At 42.5% G+C, this 22,659-nt stretch overlaps 1 protein-coding gene across 1 annotated transcript; it reads left to right on the forward strand.

Moving 5' to 3' along the window:
* Positions 1–11,227: 11,227 nt before the first annotated feature.
* On the forward strand, positions 11,228–22,407 carry LOC106674727 (polyserase-2). The gene is made up of 10 exons (XM_076883482.1): positions 11,228–11,322; positions 13,681–13,701; positions 13,890–14,052; positions 14,235–14,503; positions 17,497–17,642; positions 17,729–18,023; positions 18,255–18,420; positions 19,979–20,232; positions 20,371–20,468; positions 21,734–22,407. Exons 1-10 carry the CDS (start codon positions 11,268–11,270, stop codon positions 22,115–22,117), a joined length of 1,851 nt encoding a protein of 616 aa, XP_076739597.1. The 5' UTR covers positions 11,228–11,267; the 3' UTR covers positions 22,118–22,407.
* Positions 22,408–22,659: the final 252 nt, after the last annotated feature.

The following is a 22,659-nucleotide window of genomic DNA, read 5'->3' on the forward strand; positions in this document are numbered from 1 at the left end:
TACTGATGTTTTAGAGGGAGTCTATGGCTGACGCGTGTTCCTGGTTTCCAAAAGAAATGCTTCCAGTTGCATTATGATTTGAAGACTATTTATTACAAACTGAAGATGTAACAGTTATCCAGAACTACCTGTGCACACGGTCAGAAAACCGTGAGACTCCTAACCTCTCTGTCCATGCTCCGCCCCTTCCCTCTTACACAGGGTTTCATGCTACTATCCGGTCGTTAAGTGATGACGTGACGAATCCTACTTCCGGGCCTAAAGTAGTCTGCGTTTAATATGGCTTTTGTGTTGTTAACATGTTTAATGTTTTGTATTTTCTTCTATTTAATCTCAAAAAGCTCCTAAAACAGTCAGTGATCACTGTTGACCTCCCTCGGCTTTTATTACCGCTAGGGCTGCCACGATTAGTCGACTAGTCACGATTACGTCGACTATCAAAATCGTCGACGACTGATGTAATAGTCGATGTCTCGTTTGAAGCTTTGTAAGATCACAAAAGACGCAGGAATAAGTAGCAGGATTTAAGAGTGTAATAACGGATTGAAACAGAAGATGGCAGCACTGCATGTACAAGGATGCCAGCTGCCCTTAAACCCCAAAGAAGAAGCTGTGTCCCAGAATTCATAGCGCGGCCCAGCTCAGTTTCCAACAATGGCGGCAGCTAGTTTTTTTTTTTTTTTGTTTGTTTTTTTTTTTTTTTTTCCCAAAATCTTTATTTAAACATCAGTACAATACAAAATGGAATTAAGCAGTATTACAATAATGGTGATGTACTTACAGAAGAATTGTATGCATAGATAAACAAATACAAGAACAGCATTCAAAAACAACAATAGAAACATGCTAGGGGGAAAGTAACTAATCAAGCCAAAGAACAAAGTGATTGAAAGATCTTGATTTTTTTACAAACACCAATAGTTTTTATAGCTTTTGGGTTAGTGGAGTTCTTAATAGAGTTAAGATACTGTACAAGTTCAAAGGAGAATACATAGAAAGAGGGATGTCTTCCTAAATATTTGGACTTGTGAATATGAAATTTAGCCATTAAAAGTAACAAGTTAATCATATATCTGTTATCAAAATTGAATTGTTTTTGATTTTTGTGCAGACCAAACAAAACATATTTCCAAAACAGTACAAATCCTTTAAATAGATTTTCTGAAATAAAAACACATAAGCTCTGCCAAAAATCTTGTACAAGGTTACAAAACCAAAAAAGATGTGTAGTAGATTCCTTGGAAGTTTTACAAAAGCTACAGCTTGTATCAATGTCTAATTTGAATTTGCTTTGAAGATAATCTTTAGAAGGATAAATTCTGTGTATTAATTTATAAGAAATATCTTTAATTTTGTTGGTAATTAAAAACTGATTAGGGAGTTTCCAAACTTCGTTCCACATAATACCATCTGACAGCCGGTTCCAGAAAAAAATAACATATGGTAGCGTGGTTATGGTACTCTGAAATAAAGCTCTAATCGATTTATTGTTGTTTTTAGATTGCTTAGAAAAGCAAATCTTGCCAACAAAAGTTTGTATGGGAGATGTCAACGGCCTGTGGAATGAAGTGATATTAGGTTGATTCTTAAACAGCATACAAACCCCTGATGGTATTGAGCCAAATACTTTGGTATAATCATGACGATTTATAGCTAAATTGAAGTGTAAACAAAATTCTTCATAGGAGAAAAGCATACCATTTGAGTCAAATAATTGGTTGACTAAAACAATGTCATTCCTAAACCAACTATCTAAGAAGAGAGATTTTCTTTTAAATAAAACATCCTTATTATTCCAGATATAATAACTGTGTGGACTAAAGTTATGCTTGTAAATAAGGGTCCAAGCTAAAAAAGCTTGACGATGAAAAGCAGAGATCTTTAACGGGATTTTATCAATATCAAAATTACAAGTAAGGAAAAATTCAGTGCCACCTAACTTAGAAAACATGAACACAGGTATAGCATTCCAAATGGAAGTAGGATTAGTAATTAGATTCTTCAACCAATTTATTTTGAATGTGTTATTTAAAGTGTTAAAATCTAACACATTAAGTCCTCCGCTGACATAGGAGTTCATAAGAACTGTTTTTTTAATGTAGTGTGTCCTATTTTTCCAGATAAAGTTGAAAATTAACTTATCAACCTCTTTTATAAGCTTTTTATCAAGGTGCAATGCCAATGCAGCGTATGTAAGACGAGAGATGCCTTCTGCTTTAGTTATTAATACTCTGCCTTTTAACGACAAATCTCTTAAGAGCCACTGATTAAATCTGTGTTTGAGTTTCTCTAGAATAGGATAAAAATTTTGAGTTATTCTACTTTCCTGGTTCTTGGTTATTATGACACCTAAATAACGAACTTCTTGTTTAAGTGGAATGTTACACAAAGCTGTTTTCGAGCAGTCTTTTATCGCCATAAGTTCACATTTAGGAATATTCAAGTATAATCCAGAAGCTTTGGAAAATATAGAGATTGAGTCAATAGCAATAGAGATTTGATGTTCATCTTTTAGGAATAATGTAGTGTCATCCGCTAACTGTGTTATGAGTAAATCTTTGCCAATTAGCGATATACCTTTTACATTGCTTGATTTCATATGGTTAGACAATAGTTGGGCAATTAACAAAAACAGGTATGGAGAAATGGGACAGCCTTGTCTTATCCCTCTTTGTATGTTAAATCTGGGTGAAGTACCGTTTGTTAATTTAATACTGCTGTTACTGTTATGGTATAATGTTTTAATCGCTGTAGAGAAGTAAGAGCCAAAACCATACTTATCCAGAGCTTGAAATATAAATTCATGCTCCACCGTATCGAAGGCCTTGTAGAAGTCTAAAAATAATATGAAACCATTGCAATCTATGAGGTCAGAATAATCCAGAACATCTAAAACCAATCTGATATTGTTAGTTATGTGTCTTTTGGGCATAAAGCCAGATTGTGTTTCATCAATAACAGAGTCAAGAACCATCTTAAGTCTGTTAGCTATAATTAGAGCAAATACTTTATAGTCATTATTTAGCAAGCTAATCGGTCTCCAATTATCAATCATTAATAGGTCCTTATTAGGCTTCGGGATCAATGTAGTCAAACCTTGATTCATCGTAGTGGGAAGCTGTTGGTTTCCTATGCTTTCTGCAAATACCTCAAGAAGAAAGGGAGACAACTCTTCAGAGAAAGTTTTATATAATTCAGCAGTAAGACCATCCGTACCTGGAGATTTATTATTTTTCAATAGCCCAATTGCAACTTTGACTTCTTCTAATGAGATGGGTTGATCACATAATATAGATTCTTCTTGGCTGATAGATTTAACATTCAGCGATCCTAAGAGATGATTTGCTGGCGGCAGCTAGTTAGTTTTAATATTACTCTTATTATTCTTTCTGGGTCACAAAATAAACGTTTAACACATTTTCAGGCGGGAATGTAGCTGTGGAAACCTCAAATATCTGCTCAGTTTATCAAAACACCACATATTTTCAAAAGCGCTCCGACGTTTTCGGAGATGTCTGTTACCCACTAGCTCGATAGCTAGCCGGGGGCTAGGCTAACTAGAGCCGTGAGAACACGGACTCCCGGCAAATCGTTTTCAAACCCACCGCCGTCTTTCGCTACTCAGGTTAAACATATGAGTCACTTAGATAACTTAAAAATGTTATTGTTTGGCTTTTTTTTAAAGTATTTTATTTGTTCCTGAGTAAATCTGTTTGGCTGAGATTAAAGTTATAGTTTTTACACAGCTGAATAAACGTCAAGCAGACAGCTGATCATCAGAAGTGTGAGATGCTGGAGAATCTACTCTGGTGTCCTGTTATATTTTAGATAGCAAGGAGTTTATTAAACTTCACTGAAACAAACTATCATCTTGTCTTTATTTTTAGTTAGCACATACCTTAAACACTTAAAGCTGTAAGCTAATGATAGTTATATAAGAGCAGATGCTGCTGGTGCAATAAGCTGTACGTTTTACGTCCAATGGATGATGATCTGATTAGTCGAATAATCGCAAAAATAATCGGTGACTAGTCAACTATCAAAATAATCGTTTGTGGCAGCCCTAATTACCGCTAATCATTTATTTAAGCTCAGTTTTTAAAACCTTAGGATGTAACTACAGCCCAGCCCATGCAGCAGTATATGAATGACTAACCTCGTATTGTGGATGGATTATCTCAGTTGTTCTCCTGGCTGAAGTTTGGTCCTTTTACAGCATCCTGCCATGCGATTACATTTGTTCCTGACCACCGAGAACACTCACGTTAACTTTTATCGAGTGGAAAAAAAAGTTAGCTTGTTTATATTATGCTAACATAGCTGTGTCGCTAGCGGTCACTTAGCACATCATTATATACCAGCTAGCCAAACTTCAGTAGCCCTACAAACGTCCCTGCTGTTTAGTTTTCTGTCTTCATTTATGCTGGAAGTGATAACAGAGCTGTACGTTTTAATTTGTTTCCAAAACCCCGCAGTCAGGACATGCTATATTGTATTTAGATAGAAGCTAGCGAGCTAACTTCCTGCTAACTTCTAACTCCGTTAAATGTCATAAATTCCGTTTTCATGGATGCCTGGATGTTAAACTCAATTGTTACACCTGGTAGAGCAGAACGCTGATCATTTTATTAAAGATGAAAGACTTTAGACAGTTTTTCAACTCTCAGTAATGCCACAGTGATCGTTTGATATATGGACCTGCAGCGGAGTTTAGGTCCAGACACGGCTAGTGATGTCAGACTGAACGACCGGATTGCACTTACATACTTAAAGTGAGAGGTACCCCCTTTTAGGTTCCAGTCTCAAAACAGTGACTTAAAATTACTTTATGTAAACACATATATTTTCACATTTATTAATCCTGAAAAAATGTCTTATGTAATGAATCTATGAATTATAAAACAAACATGAACTCAATCGTAAATAAAAATATAAAGCAGACGTCTGGCGCTTACAATAAAATAGAACTTTATTAATCCCTCGGGTGGATTCCTCTGGGAAATTCAGTTTCCAAATAGCACAGCACCAACAGAAGTTACAGAATGTGAGCAGAATATTATATATGTCCACATATATAAATACAGAGACATGTGTAAATAAAGAGAATACAAAAGGGATAAATAGAATAAATAGGAATAAGAATACAAGGGAATTGCACATTTCAAGTATTGAAGTCTATTACACCGTTGGTTATTAACAAAAAGTATTGCACTGTGAAGAGGCACTACAGCTTAGTACAGATTAGTTGTCCCCCCCTCCTTTGTCCCCCTGTCTCCCCTCCAGAGAGGAGTTGAACAGTCTGATGGCGTGTGGGACAAACGAGTTTTTAAGTCTGTTGTTTCTTGTCTTTGAAGCAACCTGTCACTGAACAGACTCCTCTGGTTGTTTATGACTGTGTGCAGAGGATGCCCAGCATTGCCCATAATTCTAGCAGTTTTTTAGTGTCCTTTTCTCTGCCACTGTCACCAGAGTGTCCAGCTTCATGCCGACCACAGGGCCAGCCTCCCTGATCAGTTTTTCCAGCCTGGATGAGTCCTTCTTTACTGTGCTGCTCCCCCAGCACACCACAGCATGGAAAAGTACTCCAGCAACCACCGACTGGTAAAACATCCTCAGGAGCTTCCTGCAGATGTTAAAATTTAATTCTAATTTTGATTTTAAGAAGATCAATGAAAGATGAGAAAGAACAGGAATTCTCAGAGAAAAGACAAAAAGCGTCTCTTACTCAGGGGAACACATCGCTGCATCTTTCATGGTGAAGTTGGAGTTTGATAGCACTGAAACCAATAACTCACAAAAATCTTTCAGGGTAATGTTGTTTTACCGTTTGTGTAGTCTACACACTCAACCTTTTGAACAATAATTGAGTAACTGGCATTTTAACTAGGGAATGACTTACACTCGCTTCACTGGCCTCTTCATTAGGTACACCTTGGTAGTCCTGGGCTGGCCCCATTTTTCATATGGAGAGGGGGTCAATTAATTGATACCCAATCAACGGCGGCACCAGTGGTTGTGAATTTTTCACTCACTCTGTGTCTACACACCTCTCTGCATTTAATTATTAGTTATTCTTAATCTCTGGCTCTCTTCCACCGTGTGTCTTTGTCCTGTCTTATTCCCCCTTATTCACCCCCAGCCTGGCTGACTGAGCCTGGGTGTGCTCGAGGTTTCTTTCTGTTAAGTTTTCCTTCCCATTATTGCCAAGTGCTTGATGTTACTGTTGTTGTGATTTGGTGCTTTTTAAATGAAATCGAACTGAAAAAAGACTACTCTACCTCACCAATACCTGAAAAATATTAAAGAAAAATATGATTATTAAGTCTGTGAAGGTTCTCAGTCATCCAGGTCATTGTAGTCAAAGGAGCTTGCAAAGAAAAGCGTCTGGACTTCTTTAAGTTGCTTGAAGACGTTTCACCTCTCATCCGAGAAGCTTCTTCAGTTCTAAGGAACTTGGAGTAATTAGGACCCTACACCACCGGGCAGAACATGTTCCCTCTAAGCCTGAAGGGAAAAAGAAGGAACACACACATGTAAAGGAAGCACTCAAAACGTGCAGCTATCCTAAATGGGCGTTCTTAAAGTCAGCAAAGAGGCACAGAAAAGAAGACCAGACACCAGCGAGGGAGGATAAGAAGGACAGACGCAACAACATTGTCATCCCCTATGTAGCCGGTGTATCAGAAATACTTAGGAGAGTTTTCTCCAAGCATGACATCCCGGTGCATTTCAGACCCAGCAACACACTCAGACAGAAACTGGTTCACCCGAAAGACAAAACGCCAAAACACAGACTTAACAATGTGGTGTTTGCTGTACAGTGCAGCATTTTTTATTTTTTTTTAATTTTTTTAATGAGTGTACGTGATGTGTTGGTTGTATGTTTGTTGTTTGTTTTGACATACTGCGAATCAATTTCCCATCAGGGACAATAAAGTTACCATTGACCATTGACCATTGACCTCTACATTGGAGAGACCAAACAGCCACTTCACAAGCGCATGGCACAACACAGAAGAGCCACCTCCACAGGACAAGACTCAGCAGTCCATCTGCATCTAAAGGTCAAAGGTCACTCTTTCGAGGATGCCAATGTTCACATTTTGGACAGAGAGGACAGATGGTTTGAAAGAGGAGTGAAAGAAGCCATTTACGTCCACTGTGAGCGACCATCTTTGAACAGAGGCGGGGTTTACGACACCAACTCTCTGCCATCTATATTCCAGTTTTGAGATCCTTCGCAGACGCCTTAACGCCCACTCACATCCTGGGCCATCTGATCTCAGGAATTCGCATGATAAGGTGGGGCCAGGTTTCACAATGAACACACCCGAAACTCTGGCTGATTGGGACCCACGCCCAGTTTCACACCTTGGCTCAGGTGATTAGAGGATCATCAGGGGTCCTTTTGTCCCTCTGTGGGGGGAAACTCCCACTAGGTTTATATCTGGGACTCTCCACCATTTGACCTTAGAACTGAAGAAGCTTCTCGGATGAGAGGTGAAACGTCTTCAAGCAACTTAAAGAAGTCCAGACGCTTTTCTTTCCAAGCTCCTTAGACTATCTTTGTAGGTAGTTTGTGTGTGTGTGTGTGACTTTAAGAACGCCCATTTAGGATAGCCGCACGTTTTGAGTGCTTCCTTTACATGTGTGTGTTCCTTCTTTTTTCCTTCAGGCTTAGAGGGAACATGTTCTGCCCGGTGGTGTAGGGTCCTAATTACTCCAAGTTCCTTAGAACTGAAGAAGCTTCTCGGATGAGAGGTGAAACGTCTTCAAGTAACTTAAAGAAGTCCAGACGCTTTTCTTTGCAAGCACCTTTGATTATGATTATTAAGTTTATTCTTACTAAGAATGACAGTGATGGCAATGTTCTGGTTTGCAAAGAAAGGGTGGAGTCTCTGCTCATGTTTTTTTTGTTTCCTGGTTTATTGGTGTCACATTGTTGTCATTTTTCTATCTCAATAAAACTCCTGTGTTTCAGGTGTCTCAACCTGAGCTTGTGCAAGCTCTTCACTTGCTCTGGATTCAAGTCTTTAATAACCTGCTTATTTACAAAAAAGTGTCATAAGATCTATTTTGACCTCTTTGTTTATGACCTTCAGGTCCATTCCTGGCACTACAAACATGAACCTGCACTTCAGCGTGCCTGTAAACATGTTCCCTCTTCTTCTTGTTATCACTTACTGGCAGATCGAGCTTGCTATTTGCTTTCAGAAATAAAATGTTCACATAATGTTACCATTACAGTATTTCATGAGAACCATTTTTTAAAATCCCCCCACCCACCCCAAAACACACACATTTTCAGGGTAGATGTTCAGACTTGAATCACGAAGAATCATGAAGTCACAGAGCAGGGGTTTTTTTCCAAAACAAGTTAAATCAGCTGTTTAATCAAAGGGCTTCTGATGGTTTGTATTTATAAGGAGGAGGAAAATCACAGGTGTCTCAGTTCCATCCAGTATTCCAGTAATCCACACCAGCAAGCACAATGCCACCACCCTGGATCAGCTGAACTGTATTGATATTATCAGTAACACCTAAAAAGATTACAGTATAAATGAGGAAAAAACTGTTTGAACCCACATTATGAACCATTACACTGTTAAGGCTAATTAGTAAGATGTAGCTATGCCAAATCTGCTTGAGATTAGCAGAACAGAGGTAATATGAACACAATATATGTTACGCACACCAGTACTGAAAACTAAAGGCATCACAATTTGCAGAGGCAAATCATGCGGCGAGAGAGAGAGAAGTGGACCCAAGAGCTGGCACTGGTTACCCCGAGTGAGTGTATTTACAAGTGAGGGGTTACAAACAGAAGCAGGGGTGGCATGAACAGAAACTAAGGAAAACCTAAACTGGGAAAACTGAGAAACATGAAACTAAACCTGAAAAGCGAGGAGACTGAGGGTTGAGGTAACACAGGGCATGACAAACAGATGCTCGGACAAAGAGCAGAGATAAACACACACAAAAGGGGTGTCCAAATTCATGGGCTGCATCCTCCTGAGCTCCCGTCCTTCGGGGTCTACATGGGCAGGGGTCCTCAGAAGGTCGGATAGACCGGAAGTAAACGGCTGTGAAATTGGACGGTCGAGCCTTCAGATTTGCGTCACCGCTGTGTCGGTGGAGTTTAATAAACTCGTCCGTCTGCTCCTTGCTGTCTAAAATATAAAAGTACACTGACATATATTCTCGACGTTCTCACACTTCTGTTTAATCAGTTTTCTGTTTGACGTTTATTCAGCTGTGTGAAAATCCCGGAGGAACCCACCCGAGGGATTAATAAAGTTTTATTTTATCTAATCTAATCTAATAACTTTGATCTCAGCCACACTGATTTACTCACGAACAAACAAAGCAAGCCAAAACAATAAAAACACAAACCAGCACAAACGTTCGTCATAAATTTTGTTTGATTCCGTTAATGTGTGTGTGTGTGTGTGTGGGGGGGGGGGGGGCTGTTGACCTCTAGAAATTTTTGTTGATATCTTTAAAGTGAAAGCGGCACAAACAAAAAAATTTGCAGCATAAACCAGCACAAGTGTTTGATACCACTTTTGTTGGATTTGAAGAAGGCGGGGGGCCAACTTCACTCACATCTCTAGTGTGACCCTCGAGCTCCCGGTCAGCTGTCGAGCTGGTGGGTAACAGACGTCTCTGAAAACGTCAGAGCACTTTTGCAAATATGTGATGTCTTGATAAACAGAGCAGATATTTGAAGTTTACACAGCTACTTTCTCACCTGAAAATATGTTAAAAGTTTATTTTGTGACCCAGAAAGATTAATAAGAGTAATATTAAAACTTAGTAGCTGCCGCCATTGTTGGAAACTGGAATTGGCTGGGCCGCGCTATGAATTCTGGGATATGGTGGACCATGAAGGACACACCCGACCCATCCTTCAAATCCGGGGAAAAGGAGGACGCATTTGTCGGCCGCATTCGGAGGAGTCAATGAATTTGGACAGCCTTCGGCGCGTCGCTGTGACGTAATCGGCCCACAAATGCGGCCTCAGGAGGATGCAGCCCATGAATTTGGACCCCCCCCCCCCAAATATACACACACAAGGTAACAAGGAAATGGCACACAGGAGGGAGACACAGCTAAACCTAATTAGACCAATCACTTATTATTTATATAGTATAACCATAGAAAATATAAATAATCTCTATTGTCTTTGTGACTCAAAGGTGTCTTCTTCATTTCCTTCTGAGAAAATCAGTTTTGTTCTCGTCTGCATAAGGGAAGTAACTGCACTCCTACTGAGCATGTGCAGAGTATTTAATATTGCCCTCAGTCTCCCCATGCCACCTCTACAAAATAAAGAAAACTGGAGCTATCACTGAGAAATAGAAGACTACACTTTCACGTTATATAACTGGCAGTGAACTCAGTTCATTTGTTCATTCGGGGAAACCTGGTGCAGTCTGACCGGTTTATTCCTGGGCAGGCTCATTGTTGGCACTTCCTATTGTGTCAGTCCCGCTGTCACTGCAGATAAATATGAAATGAATCTGTTTCCTTCACAGAACAGATGTGTTGTGTATCTTCATCTTGTGTATCTAGCTCATTCATTCACAAAAACCTGATTCAAATCATATGAAATAAGTGGATTTATCATACTGATGAGAGAAACAACCTGTCTTTGGATGGATGGGTGGAACAGAATCTTTTAACGAACACCAAAATGTTTGCTGTTTTTGTTACATTTTGTGTTTGACATAAAGAAAATAAATAAAGAAACTGATGTTGCTGGGTGATAAAAGTATATCTTTTGTAGAAACTGCAATCTGAGATATGAGACTGCACATTGGTCTCAGGGAGAATTCGATGGCAGTCAGTAGGAAGACTTTAAACATGAAGAAGAGGAAGCAGCTAAAATAAGAGATGGAGAGCTCTGGGTGGTAAGAAAAAGTTACCAGATAGCTGGGAAAGCACTGAGGGAAACATCCAAGAAGGTGTTTGGTGTACTGAAGAAGACTTGGTGTTGGAATGAGGAAGTACAGGAAAGCATTCAGATGAAGAGAGAAGAAGTGGGATAGTCAGGGAGCTGAAGGACATAGACAGGACTGCTGGAAAGGATTAATAAAAACGTTCAACATTGCTGCCTGAAAGCTGAAATGGTGAGCTGCAGTGAGGTGTTGGGTGTGTCGTCAGACAGGTGTCTGAGAGAGGTGTGCTTAATGCAGACAGAGAGGAGGAGGAGAGAGGAAGGTTATTTATGCCTCAGCAGGTCTGGATGTTTGGATCTTACAGCGATGGCTTTCTACAAAGTGATGTGTTTGGCTGCTGGGCTGATGCTCCTGACCCAAGGTAAGAGCTCTCTGCACACACCTGCATCAGGTACGACTCAGAGGGCCAAAACACTCAGGAGCACAGCGCTCCACTTTAAAGTGGCACTGCAGGAAATCCTGGAATTTAAAAATTCACTTTTCGAAGCAGGAGGGAATATCACACTGGGTGGACGAAGGGAAAATAATCAAATTAAGAAAGGCACTGGAAAAATGGAAAAGTGGAATAAAATCTCCCAAAGTCACATAACTGGCAATAACTGCACATCGAAATAAAAACTTTCCCCTCTTAATACCTGAAATTCCTTTTTATGTTCCTTTCAGTTTCTTTTTGGTTACTTCACCATATTTTCTAATATGGGTGGTATTCGTCAACACTTAGGACTTAGAACAGGTATTACAGTGTAAATATGTGGCTCACAGTCCTTTGTAGATTGTACATTCCAACACATTCATCCCAGCACGCAACATACCGACGGCTGTGACAATTCATCCGTATGTTATGCGTTGGGAGGTACGGAGCCCCGCAGGGGACATGGGAGAAAAAAAATTAAGACAAACTTTTGCGAGATCTCACAAAAGTTTTGCGAGAGCTCGCAAAACGAACTCGGGATCTCGCGAAACTTTTTCAAGATCTCGCAAAAGTTGAATTCCAACAATGGCGGCAGCTACTTAGTTGTAATATTACTCTTTCTGGGTCACAAAATACACTTTTAAGATATTTTGAAGCATAATTGTAGTTGTGTAAACGTCAGATATCAGCTCGGTTTACAAGACATCACATATTTGCAAAAGTGCTCCGACGTTTTCGGAGATCTGACACCCACCATCTCGAAGCTGACGGGAGGTCGATACCTACTACAGCCGCGAGGAACACCGCTCTCCCGGCACATCGTGCCTCGACCTCTGGGTCGGCTTCGAGTTGGCGGCCTCCGAAGAATGCAGCTAAAATTTTTGCGAGATCCCGAGTTTGTTGTTAATTTTTTTTTTCTCCCATGTCCCTTGTGGGGATCCGTAAGGAGGCATGAGAGCGGGTTGGAATGAATCTATAGATGGGTTTTACGTGTGGCATGAAAATCAACCTAATAAAGCATTATGTACTTTTGATCATGAATCACTTTGGAAAACACTTTGTGATAGGGTTCAGGTTGTGGTTAAGGTTGGGGCTGGAATGGACGCTGGAGCCTCTTCCCTAAGCATGTCTTCTATTCGATTCAATTGAGAAACCAGAGTGTTTCATGAGGATGTGGAAAGGTACCTTTTGCACTGCTATGAGACGCCTAACGGCGTGACAAATATGTTGTGAGTTGGATATTCAAAAGTTATTTTTGTTGGTGATAACAAAATCAGAATTTTCTTTATATGTCATCAAATCATCAAAATCTTAAACCTTAGCCCTGCGGTGTAACTAAGGTCACCTGGTCCAGCCCTAACTATATGCTTTAGCAAAAAGGAAAGTTTGAAGCCTAATCTTGAAAGTAGAGATAGTTTCTGTCTCCTGAATCCAAACTGGAAGCTGGTTCCACAGAAGAGGGGCCTGAAAACTGAAGGCTCTGCCTCCCATTCTACTTTTAAATACTCTAGGAACAACAAGTAGGCCTGCAGAGCGAGAGCGAAGTGCTCTAATAGGGTGATATGGTACTACAAGGTCATTAAGATAAGATGGGGCCTGATTATTTAAGAGCTTGTATGTGAGGAGCAGGATTTTTTTTACAGTTCATTACAGTCGTCCAGCCTGGAAGTAATAAATGCATGAACTAGTTTTTCAGCGTCACTCTGAGACAGGATATTTCTAATGCTTCTCTTGCACATGAATGAAGGAAGTCACTTTATTTGGTACAATTATGTAGGCTTCAGTAAACATAACTTTAAAATACCATAGCAAGAATGTGAAGACATGTTCATGTTCATGGTGAAGTTAAGGTTCTCATGACTTATGGATAAATATTACTAATGCATTAGTATCATTACTAATATTTATCCACTCATGGGACAAATGAGAATAATTACTACAGCTGAGGTGATGTTGGACACCTACCTTTGGAAAACTATATTTTGATTGCGTGCATCTGTTTGTGTCGTGTTTGAATGTGAACCTTTAACTGAAGTCAGTGTTGTGTTTCTTTAAATTTCTGTGTCATACTCTCCTCTGACCCTGAGATGGATGAATGAACATAACACTGTCAGCCTCTGCAGTAATGTAGTAGTGGTATTAGTAGAACAACATCCACTGTGTGCACAGGCTGTAAACATTTTTATTTCTGCTCTAACGTTTTAATATGGGAGTCTGTGGGGACTGACTCTCTGCTGGAGCCTCTGCTGGATGCTTTCAGCTAACCACAGCCAGTCAATTTTACCACTATTGTTTTCTGTGTTTCAGAGTCTGAGTCACAGCTGGATGGTAAGAAAAAGCTTCTTTGTGTAATGATTTAGTTTTATGTGTAATAAATCTTTTGTTTCATATGAATATTAGTTTGTGAGTGAACTGTAGACTCCAGGATCACTGTGTCCTCACTCAGCAGTTTGTAGTGCTGAGAGTTTACAGCTCCTACAGTAATGCTCACTCTGTGTTTTAATGTCGGTCTTCAGTTTGTGGTCAGCCAAAGCTCAACACCAGGATTGTAGGAGGACAGGTGGCCCCTGTTGGCAGCTGGCCCTGGCAGGTCAGTCTGCAAAGATTTGGGTCCCACTTCTGTGGAGGATCCCTCATTAACAGTCAGTGGGTGCTGACTGCTGCTCACTGCTTTCAAACGTGAGTGATGAGGCTGAAGCTGCACTCTAAACATGATTTAGTGGAATAAAGACATTATGAAAACTCCCCATCAGGGGACCAGGGGTGTAACACGATAAATAGCTAACAGGGCAGAAAGTCAAAGATGTCATTTCATTTTAACAATCACAATAACTGTGCATCGTTTCGTTTCCTGATCTCAGCATTACTGCAAGCGGTCTGACTGTGAATCTGGGCCGTCAGAGTCTACAGGGATCTAACCCCAATGCAGTGTCTCGAACAGTAACACAGATCATCAAACATCCAAACTACAACTCTGGTACCAACGACAACGACGTCTGCCTGCTGAGGCTCTCCTCACCGGTGACCTTCAACAACTACATTTCTCCCGTCTGCCTGGCAGCTTCAGACAGCATCTTCTACAGCGGTGTTAACAGCTGGGTCACCGGCTGGGGCAACATTGGAGAAGGAGGTGGGTCATAAAGACACCAGATTGGTTTTAGAGTAAAGTTGATTATAATGCAGGGAATAAGAGTGCTGTCTCAGAAATATTTAGAGCAATATAATTCTTCTTCTGTGAGCTAAAGAGATTCTGATGACTGCAAACACATTATTTTTAAAATGTTTCATTTTTAAATTTGAATTGTGCCTTCAATAGAAAATAATGCCTAGAACAAACCGTCTGATGCCATCTGTATCTCAACGTCTTGGTATCTTTTCAGGCATCTTGTTGCCATAAATTCTTTGGCCTCTCGTTCAGAGAGGTAATCTTGTATTCTCTGGTTCCAGATGTTCTTCAGCTGTAAGAAGGCTTTTGCTTTGTCTGTTCTCCCAACTTTTAATGACACTCCCAATGTAAGGGAAGGAATCCATGTCTGTGTTACTACTTCTGAGACAGCTATATTTATTTCCATGATCTTGATTTTCTCTTTGCAGATGTTAAGTCTTACTTATGCAGAAACAGCTGCAAGCTTGCTTGTCTTATCTTTTTATTGCCAGGTAGCACTGCCCATCACTTTTCAAGTTTTTCCTGCTTACTGAATACATTTTATATTCAAATGTAAGCAACTTAGAAATGATATGCAGCAAGTCATTGTGTGGTGAGTTGTGTACCAGTCTTCAACAAAAGTCTTCCAACTCTGCCAGGCTCCACTTTGCCTTGTCGCATTTCTCCTTGTTTACAATGTCTTCATGAAACATTTCTCCATGTTGGTCATTGACATTTTTATGTTCATGCATCTATAAATTGTCCTGGCTGGCAAGGCAGGCTATGTGGAGGTGAGGTGAGGACCCGTGCAGGCAGAGGTTGTGATGAGAACGAGCTTTATTTACAAGAAGTGCAGGATTCAACAGGAGCGGAGATAGTAAACACAGGGAACTCAGAAAACTCTAAACCGGGAAACTGATGAAACCAAACTGAAACTTGAATCCAGGGAGAAATCAGAGCTGACGAAACGAGGACGCAAAGACATATGACACATACCTTCAAAGTAAAACAGGAAGTTTGTTTGTGTGTGTGTGTGTGTGTGTGTGTGTGTGTGCGCGCGCGTGCGTGCGTGCGTGCGTGCGTGCGTGCGTGCGTGTGTGTGTGTGTGCGTGCGTGTGTGCGTGTGCGTGCGTGTGTGCGTGTGTGCAAGTTACAATTTTTTTTGTTAAGGTCTGTTTACAGATACAAAGCAAAAGCTGGACGTGCCCTCGCTTGTGTGTGGGTTTCAACAAGTATGAATTTAGCCCCGATTTTTCTTCCCTTCAGCTGATTGGTCAATGTGATGTCAATCACAAATTTAACAGTGTTTTATCCCACCGGCTTGCTCCTGAACAAAGTCAATCCGATACATGTTTCTGTAGTGTTAATGTTATGAAATGGCTGTGGCAGTCAGGATGTAGGACCCAAAATGTTGCAGTTGCAGAAAAAAAACCCTCTATAAACAATAAACTTGCAAAAACAAACCCAAACCAGGAACTAATACTAAACACAAAGATACTGGAGACAAGAGACTAGGGACAAGGACCACGGAGGGAAAGAAACGGAGGGAGATCAGGGGCGGTTACCCCTGTACTGGCAGACCGGGGTGGTAGTTCCAATTTTTAGCAAGGGGGACCGGAGGGTGTGTTCCAACTACAGGGGGATCACACTCCTCAGCCTCCCTGGGGAAAATTTATGCCAGGGTGCTGGAACCTCGGATACAGGAAGAGCAATGCGGTTTTCGTCCTGGTCACGGAACACTGGACCAGCTCTTTATCCTCTCAAGGATACTCGAGGGTGCATAGGTGTTTGCCCAACCAGTCTACATGTGTTTTGTGGACTTGGAGAAGGCATTCGACCGTGTCCCTCAGGGTGTCCTGTGGGGGCTGCTGCGGGAGTATAGGATGTCTGGTCCATTGCTACGGGTCATTCAATCCCTATACAACCGTTGCAAGAGCTTGGTTCGCATAGCCGGCAATAAGTTGGACTCGTTCCCAGTGGGTGATGGGCTCCGCCAGGGCTGCCCTTTGTCACCGATTCTGTTCATAACTTTTATGGATAGAATTTCTAGGTGCAGCCAAGTGGCGAAGGGCTTTCACTTCGGTGGCCTCAGAATCTCAACTATGCTTTCCGCAGATATGTGGTTCTGTTGGCTTCAATGGGTAACGGCCTCCAGCTCGCGCTGGAATGGTTTGCAGCTGAGTGTGAAGCAGCGGAATTGAGGATCAGCACCTCCAAATCTGAGGCCATGGTTCTTATCCGGAAAAGGGTGAAGTGCCCACGCCGGGTCAGAGATGAGTTCCTGCCTCAAGTGGAGGAGTTTGAGTATCTCGGGGTCTCGCTGCATCAGTCCCTCGTGGTGAAGAACGAGCTGAGCGTAAAAGCAAAACTCTCAATTTACCGGTCGATCTACGTCCCTACTCTCACCTATGGTCACGACCGAAAGAATGAGAGAGCGGATACAAGCGTTGGAAAGAGCTTCCTCCGAAGGCTGGCTGGCCTCTCCCTTAGAGATAGGGTGAGAAGTTCGGCCATCTGGGAGGGGCTCAGAGTAGAGCCGCTGCTGCTCCACATCGAAAGGAGCCAGCTGAGGTGGTTCGGGAATCTGACAAGGATGCCTCCTGGGCTCCTTATGGGGAGGTGTACCGGGCATGTGCCACCGGGAGGAGGCCCCAGGGCAGACGCACAACACGCTTGAGAGATTATATCTCTCGGCTGGCCTGGGAACGCCTTGGTGTTCCCCCAGAAAAGCTAGAGGAGGTGGCTGGGGAGAGGGAGGTCTGGGCTTCTCTGCTTAGGTATAAAGCGGAAGAAGATGGATGGATGGCTTTTAAAACATGAGGTTATTATAAAATGAGGTTGATACATGAGGAATCGTGGCTACAAGATCATTCTGGTACCAAACTTATGCTGACCACCTATATGTTCCACAAGCAGATAGGACAATAAATGTTGAACATTTTGAGCAGATTTTTGTTTGATTTTTTTGTCCGTCTCAGTGTCCCTTCCTTCTCCACAAAACCTGATGGAGGTGGAGGTTCCTGTTGTGGGAAACAGGCAGTGTAACTGTGACTATGGAGTGGGATCAATCACTGACAACATGATCTGTGCCGGGTTAAGTGCAGGAGGAAAGGACTCCTGTCAGGTGATTGTTGTTACCTGTGTTTGGCACATTTTCACCTTCTACAGTTTCTTCTCCTCAGCTAACAGTAAATGTTTCTGCTCTCAAAGGGGGATTCAGGAGGTCCAATGGTGAGCAAGCAGAGCGGTCGCTGGATTCAGGCGGGAGTCGTCAGTTTTGGGGAAGGTTGTGCCAGGCCGAATCTTCCAGGAGTCTACGCCAGAGTATCCCAGTACCTGACCTGGATCAGGAGCCAGATCTCCTCCAACCAGCCGGGCTTCATGACGTTCACGTCCACTGGGACCGACAGTGACCTCAGTGTCTCCTGCACAGGACTGACACCAGTGCCAACCACCACCACCCCTCCAACCACCACCACACCTTCAACCACCACTACCACACCTGCAACCACAATCCCCACCACAACAACCACAGTCCCTGCAACAACCACCAACAGAGCCGCCATCATTACAACAACCACGCGACCTTCGACCACTCCCCACTGTGAGTGTCCATCATGAAAGCACTTTATTAAAAAATGGTTTGGTCTAACCTACCTGACCTCAAGCTGATGGGTTCATGCGGTCCAAGTTTTTAAAATTTCTTTGTGTCTTCCTCTGTTTATTTTTTCAGCACTGGTCTGTGGACAAGCTCCAAGGAATTCTCGCAACATGGGGGGACCCTCAGTGGTGGCTGGTTCGTGGCCGTGGATGGCGAGCCTACAGAAGAATGGAAGTCACGTGTGTGATGGGTCTCTGGTGGCCTTGGACTCAGTGTTGAGCAACGCCAACTGCTTCTCAAGGTCAGTTGAAGTTTGGACAGACAATGATACAGTTCATCCTCTGGGGACTGAGTAAATGACATGATTTTCCCTCCACCACAGTCGTGTTCACGTCCAGTTGACATTGATGACACTGTGCATCAGTCAAATGCTGATTAGTTGACAAGTGGGCCAGAACCGGAAGAGACAAAGAGACAGTTGAGTTCACAAAAAGAGGCACAAGAAAATCATTAAAGATTTGAAAAAAATGCAGCATAAAGGGTACAGACAGCGGCTGCAGTGGATACTATTCATTGTTTTAAACCTTCAGTTTCACTTCAGCTCTTTGTAGTCTAGAATTCTTCTCCATAGCTGGCTGACAGACCAACAACAGCACAAGCAAAAGTTGTACCACGGACCAGTTGTACCACATATTTACATTTTATGTTGAAACATATTTTCCCTATTTGACAGCGAAGATCTAAGAGGCAGAGCCAATACCAAGATGATTAGCTCAGGTGGAATTTAAAAAATCTGTCTACCGTCCAAAATGGTAGTGCTGGCTCTGATAATCACTATTAAAAACCTTTACTGGGACAAGACTGGCAGGAATCAAATCACCATCAAGCTCCAACATGATAAAGGGGGGTCCTGTTGTCCCTCTCTGGGGGGGACACTTGAATCTGGGACTTTCCACCATTTGACCTTAGAACTGAAGAAGCTTCTCGGATGAGAGATCTTCAAGCAACTTAAAGAAGTCCAGACACGTTTCTTTCCAAGCTCCTTAGACTACGATGACCTGGATGACTGAGAACCTTCACAGACAACATGAAGAAAAGTTTAGTTTGCAGCTGTTCAACACTGTTTGGATTACAACATGAAAAATCTAAAGTAAAGGTACAGAATTAAATTAAAAGCATAAACATGCAGATGAACAACCACCAATGGTGGTCAAAAAACATGGTGGAGATCTTTTTGAGACTGAACACTCTCTCTTTCCACTGAGTCAAAATTTTGTAAACAAACTTTATTCCACTGTGGATTAATCCACCAGTGAAAACTGTGCCCAAAAGACTGAAAATGTAACCATCCCTTTAAGGAAATGAGCGAGTCTTTAAAAATGAAAACTGAACACAGTCCCAGCAGATCAGATGATCTCAGTGCCAGCCCACATCACCTGATGGTGCCACACTTCCACACTTTCCACACATGTAGCTGCTCAGTCCAACACATGGTTAGCATTTAAGCTGATTCTGTGTTAAAACTAGTCCATGGGTACATTGTAATTTACAGTGCAACCTGATGTGCAGCTCTATAAAGATAAAGCAAGGCTTCGACTCAGATTGTTTTTTTCATCAGCAACATTTTCTGTGACGTGTTTTGTACTTTTTTCAAATTAAATCAAAGAGAAAAACTTCACCATTAACTGATTAGCTCTCTGGGTCTTCTAGTTAAATATATACCTCTTTAATTAGAACCAGGCCTGAATGTCACCAGGTTCAAATCTGTAAAACTTGGGTCCCATGAAGTTGAGCGTAAAGGTGTAGATTTTGTTTGAAGCTGATGAAGTTTATGTTTGTGTGCTTCGTTCCTCCCACAGCTCCCCTGTAGCGTCCGAGTGGACTGTCGTGTTGGGGCGTCTGAAGCTAAATGGATCCAACCCCTTTCAGGTGACGCTGAATGTGACAAATATCACTCTGAGCAACACGACCGGGACCAACATAGCCATCCTCCGTCTATCTGCCCAGCCCACCCTGACCGACTACATCCAGCCCATCTGCTTGGACAACGGGAGAACCTTCGCCGAGGGCTTGGCGTGCTGGGCGGCCGGTTGGAGTCCTGGAAGAGGAGGAGGTGAGTCAGCAACATGAAGGCTGACAGAGTTCTGCCCAGACTCTGCACCAGTCCATCTCTCAGATTACACATGTGGACCACTGCACTTACAGTTTCTTTAGTCAAACATCAGGATTTTTTTATCTTTCATGATGTTAGCTGAGGAAGTTATGCAGCAGTTTCAGACCTCGGTGGTAAACTGTGGGAACTCATCATCGAGTGAGAGCATCTGTACAGACGTGTTTGCACTGCAGCAGGTAAATGACTGGATTCTTCTTCTTATAACACTGTCTGCTGACATGTTGTTTATTCTGGACCGTGGATTTAGCTGCTCATCAGAGCCACGTGATGAATTTGGATAGTTTCATCATTTTCAATTTCCACAGGGCTTACAATGCTTGGAATCTTTATAAACATGTAAGAATTTCCAGCTTTGAAATCTCAGTCTTCATTATGGGCCAATTAGATTTAAGGCTAATTTAATTTAGTGCCATCCATCTTCATCCGCTTTATCCGGAGCCACCTCCTCCAGCTTATCCGGGGGAACACCAAGGCGTTCCCAGGCCAGCCGAGAGATATAATCTCTCCAGCGTGTCCTGGGTCTGCCCCGGGGCCTCCTCCCGGTGGGACATGCCTGGAACACCTCACCCAGGAGGCGCCCAGGAGGCATCCTTGTCAGATGTCCGAACCACCTCAGCTGGCTCCTTTCGATGTGGAGCAGCAGCGGCTCTACTCTGAGCCCCTCCCAGATGGCCGAACTTCTCACCCTATCTCTAAGGGAGAGGCCAGCCAGCCTTCGGAGGAAGCTCATTTCCAACGCTTGTATCCGCGATCTCGTTCTTTCGGTCACTACCCACAGCTCGTGGCCATAGGTGAGGGTAGGGACGTAGATCGACCGGTAAATTGAGAGCTTCGCTTTTACACTCAGCTCCCTCTTCACCACGACGGACCGGTGCAGCGTCCGCATCACTGCAGCCGCAGCACCAATCCGTCTGTCAAGAACTCTCCGTCTCTCCAAACTTCTCCCACACCCGAGTTTTTGCTTCAGCCACTTCCCGAGCCGCAATTTAGTGCCTTTGTATGTTTGTTTTAAGCCTAAATTTCTTATTAGAGTGAATGTATTCTGATTATTATTGTTGTTGTTGTTACAACTGTCTAAAATGTTTTTAACACCTAGTTGAATCTGGTCGTTTAGTTATAGGTAGTTAATATAATCTTGGTCCAAGGTTTTCACTGGGCAGGGATAGCTCAGTAGGTAGAGTGGTGGCCCCATGATCGGAAGGTTGGGGGTTCAACTCCACTGAACGGCTACCCTGAGGTACCCCTGAGCAAGGTACCGTCCCTACACGCTGCTCCCCAGGCGCTGCATTGGTGGCTGCCCACTGCTTCACTGGGTGAATGGGTTAAATGCAGAGGAACTATTTCCCTATGGGGACTAACACATACACATTACATTACACACATTCTAGTAAACAGAGTGTCTCAAACTCTGAAACACTAACTTTCCTGTCTGTTTGTTCAGGGTGATTCTGGCGGGCCGCTGATGTGTAAGCAGGGCGGCTCTTGGTTCCAGGCGGTCGTGTTAACAGCTCCAAGCTCCTCTGCCGGGAGAAGACGAAGCTCAGTCATGACCTTCACCAGACTGAGGACCTTTGACTCCTTCCTGTCTGAGACGGTCAAGTCACTCTTGTCTCCAGCCTTGAATATCACCAGTGCCAACTCCGCCAACCCCACCAATGTCTCCGTCACTACCACTACCAGCAGTACCTACACCACCACAATGGTTACCACTACTACTGACTCGAAAAGCGTGTTCAACAGCAGCGAGGGTTGTCCTGCTCACTCCTTCATCTTTGTCTTCTTCCATCTCCTCAGCTTCGCCTTTTGTCTCCAACTCTGCCTTTAGGGAACCCAAACTTGATTCACATGATGTGATGGACACAGATGAATGTGAACAAGCTTCGATGTTGAGACTTTACAGGTTTAGAGCTTTGCCTGTCAATCTTTGATCTGATTCTGCCTTGATTGGATTTCTACAGAGAGCTCAGTAATGATATTCTGGATAATCAAAACAGGCATTCATACATGAAATACTCCTGGATGAATCTTCAGCGCAAACATCATGACCCTCCGACAGAGAGGTCGACTTCAAATCCCAGAGGGCAGTACAGTGCCATCATCCAATCCAATCATTGGAGGGGGTTCTACTGATTACAATGAAAGTATTTTTTTTTAATATGCAAATGATTTATGTGCACTATGAGACATTCGTTGTGATGAATTCAGGCTCACGCTGTGCAGCCTGGAGAGTTGAGTTGAGTTCCTTCCACTGAGGAAGTTTTATTTACACAACCTCTGTAATCCCGATTTAGTTAATGAGCATAACACAGTGAGCTGAACAGATCAAATGACATGAAGGAATTACATTTGTCTATATTTAGTGGGGCC

This window comes from Maylandia zebra, linkage group LG4 (genome assembly GCF_041146795.1).
Source record: "Maylandia zebra isolate NMK-2024a linkage group LG4, Mzebra_GT3a, whole genome shotgun sequence".
In the NCBI taxonomy this organism is placed as follows: Eukaryota; Metazoa; Chordata; class Actinopteri; order Cichliformes; family Cichlidae; genus Maylandia; species Maylandia zebra.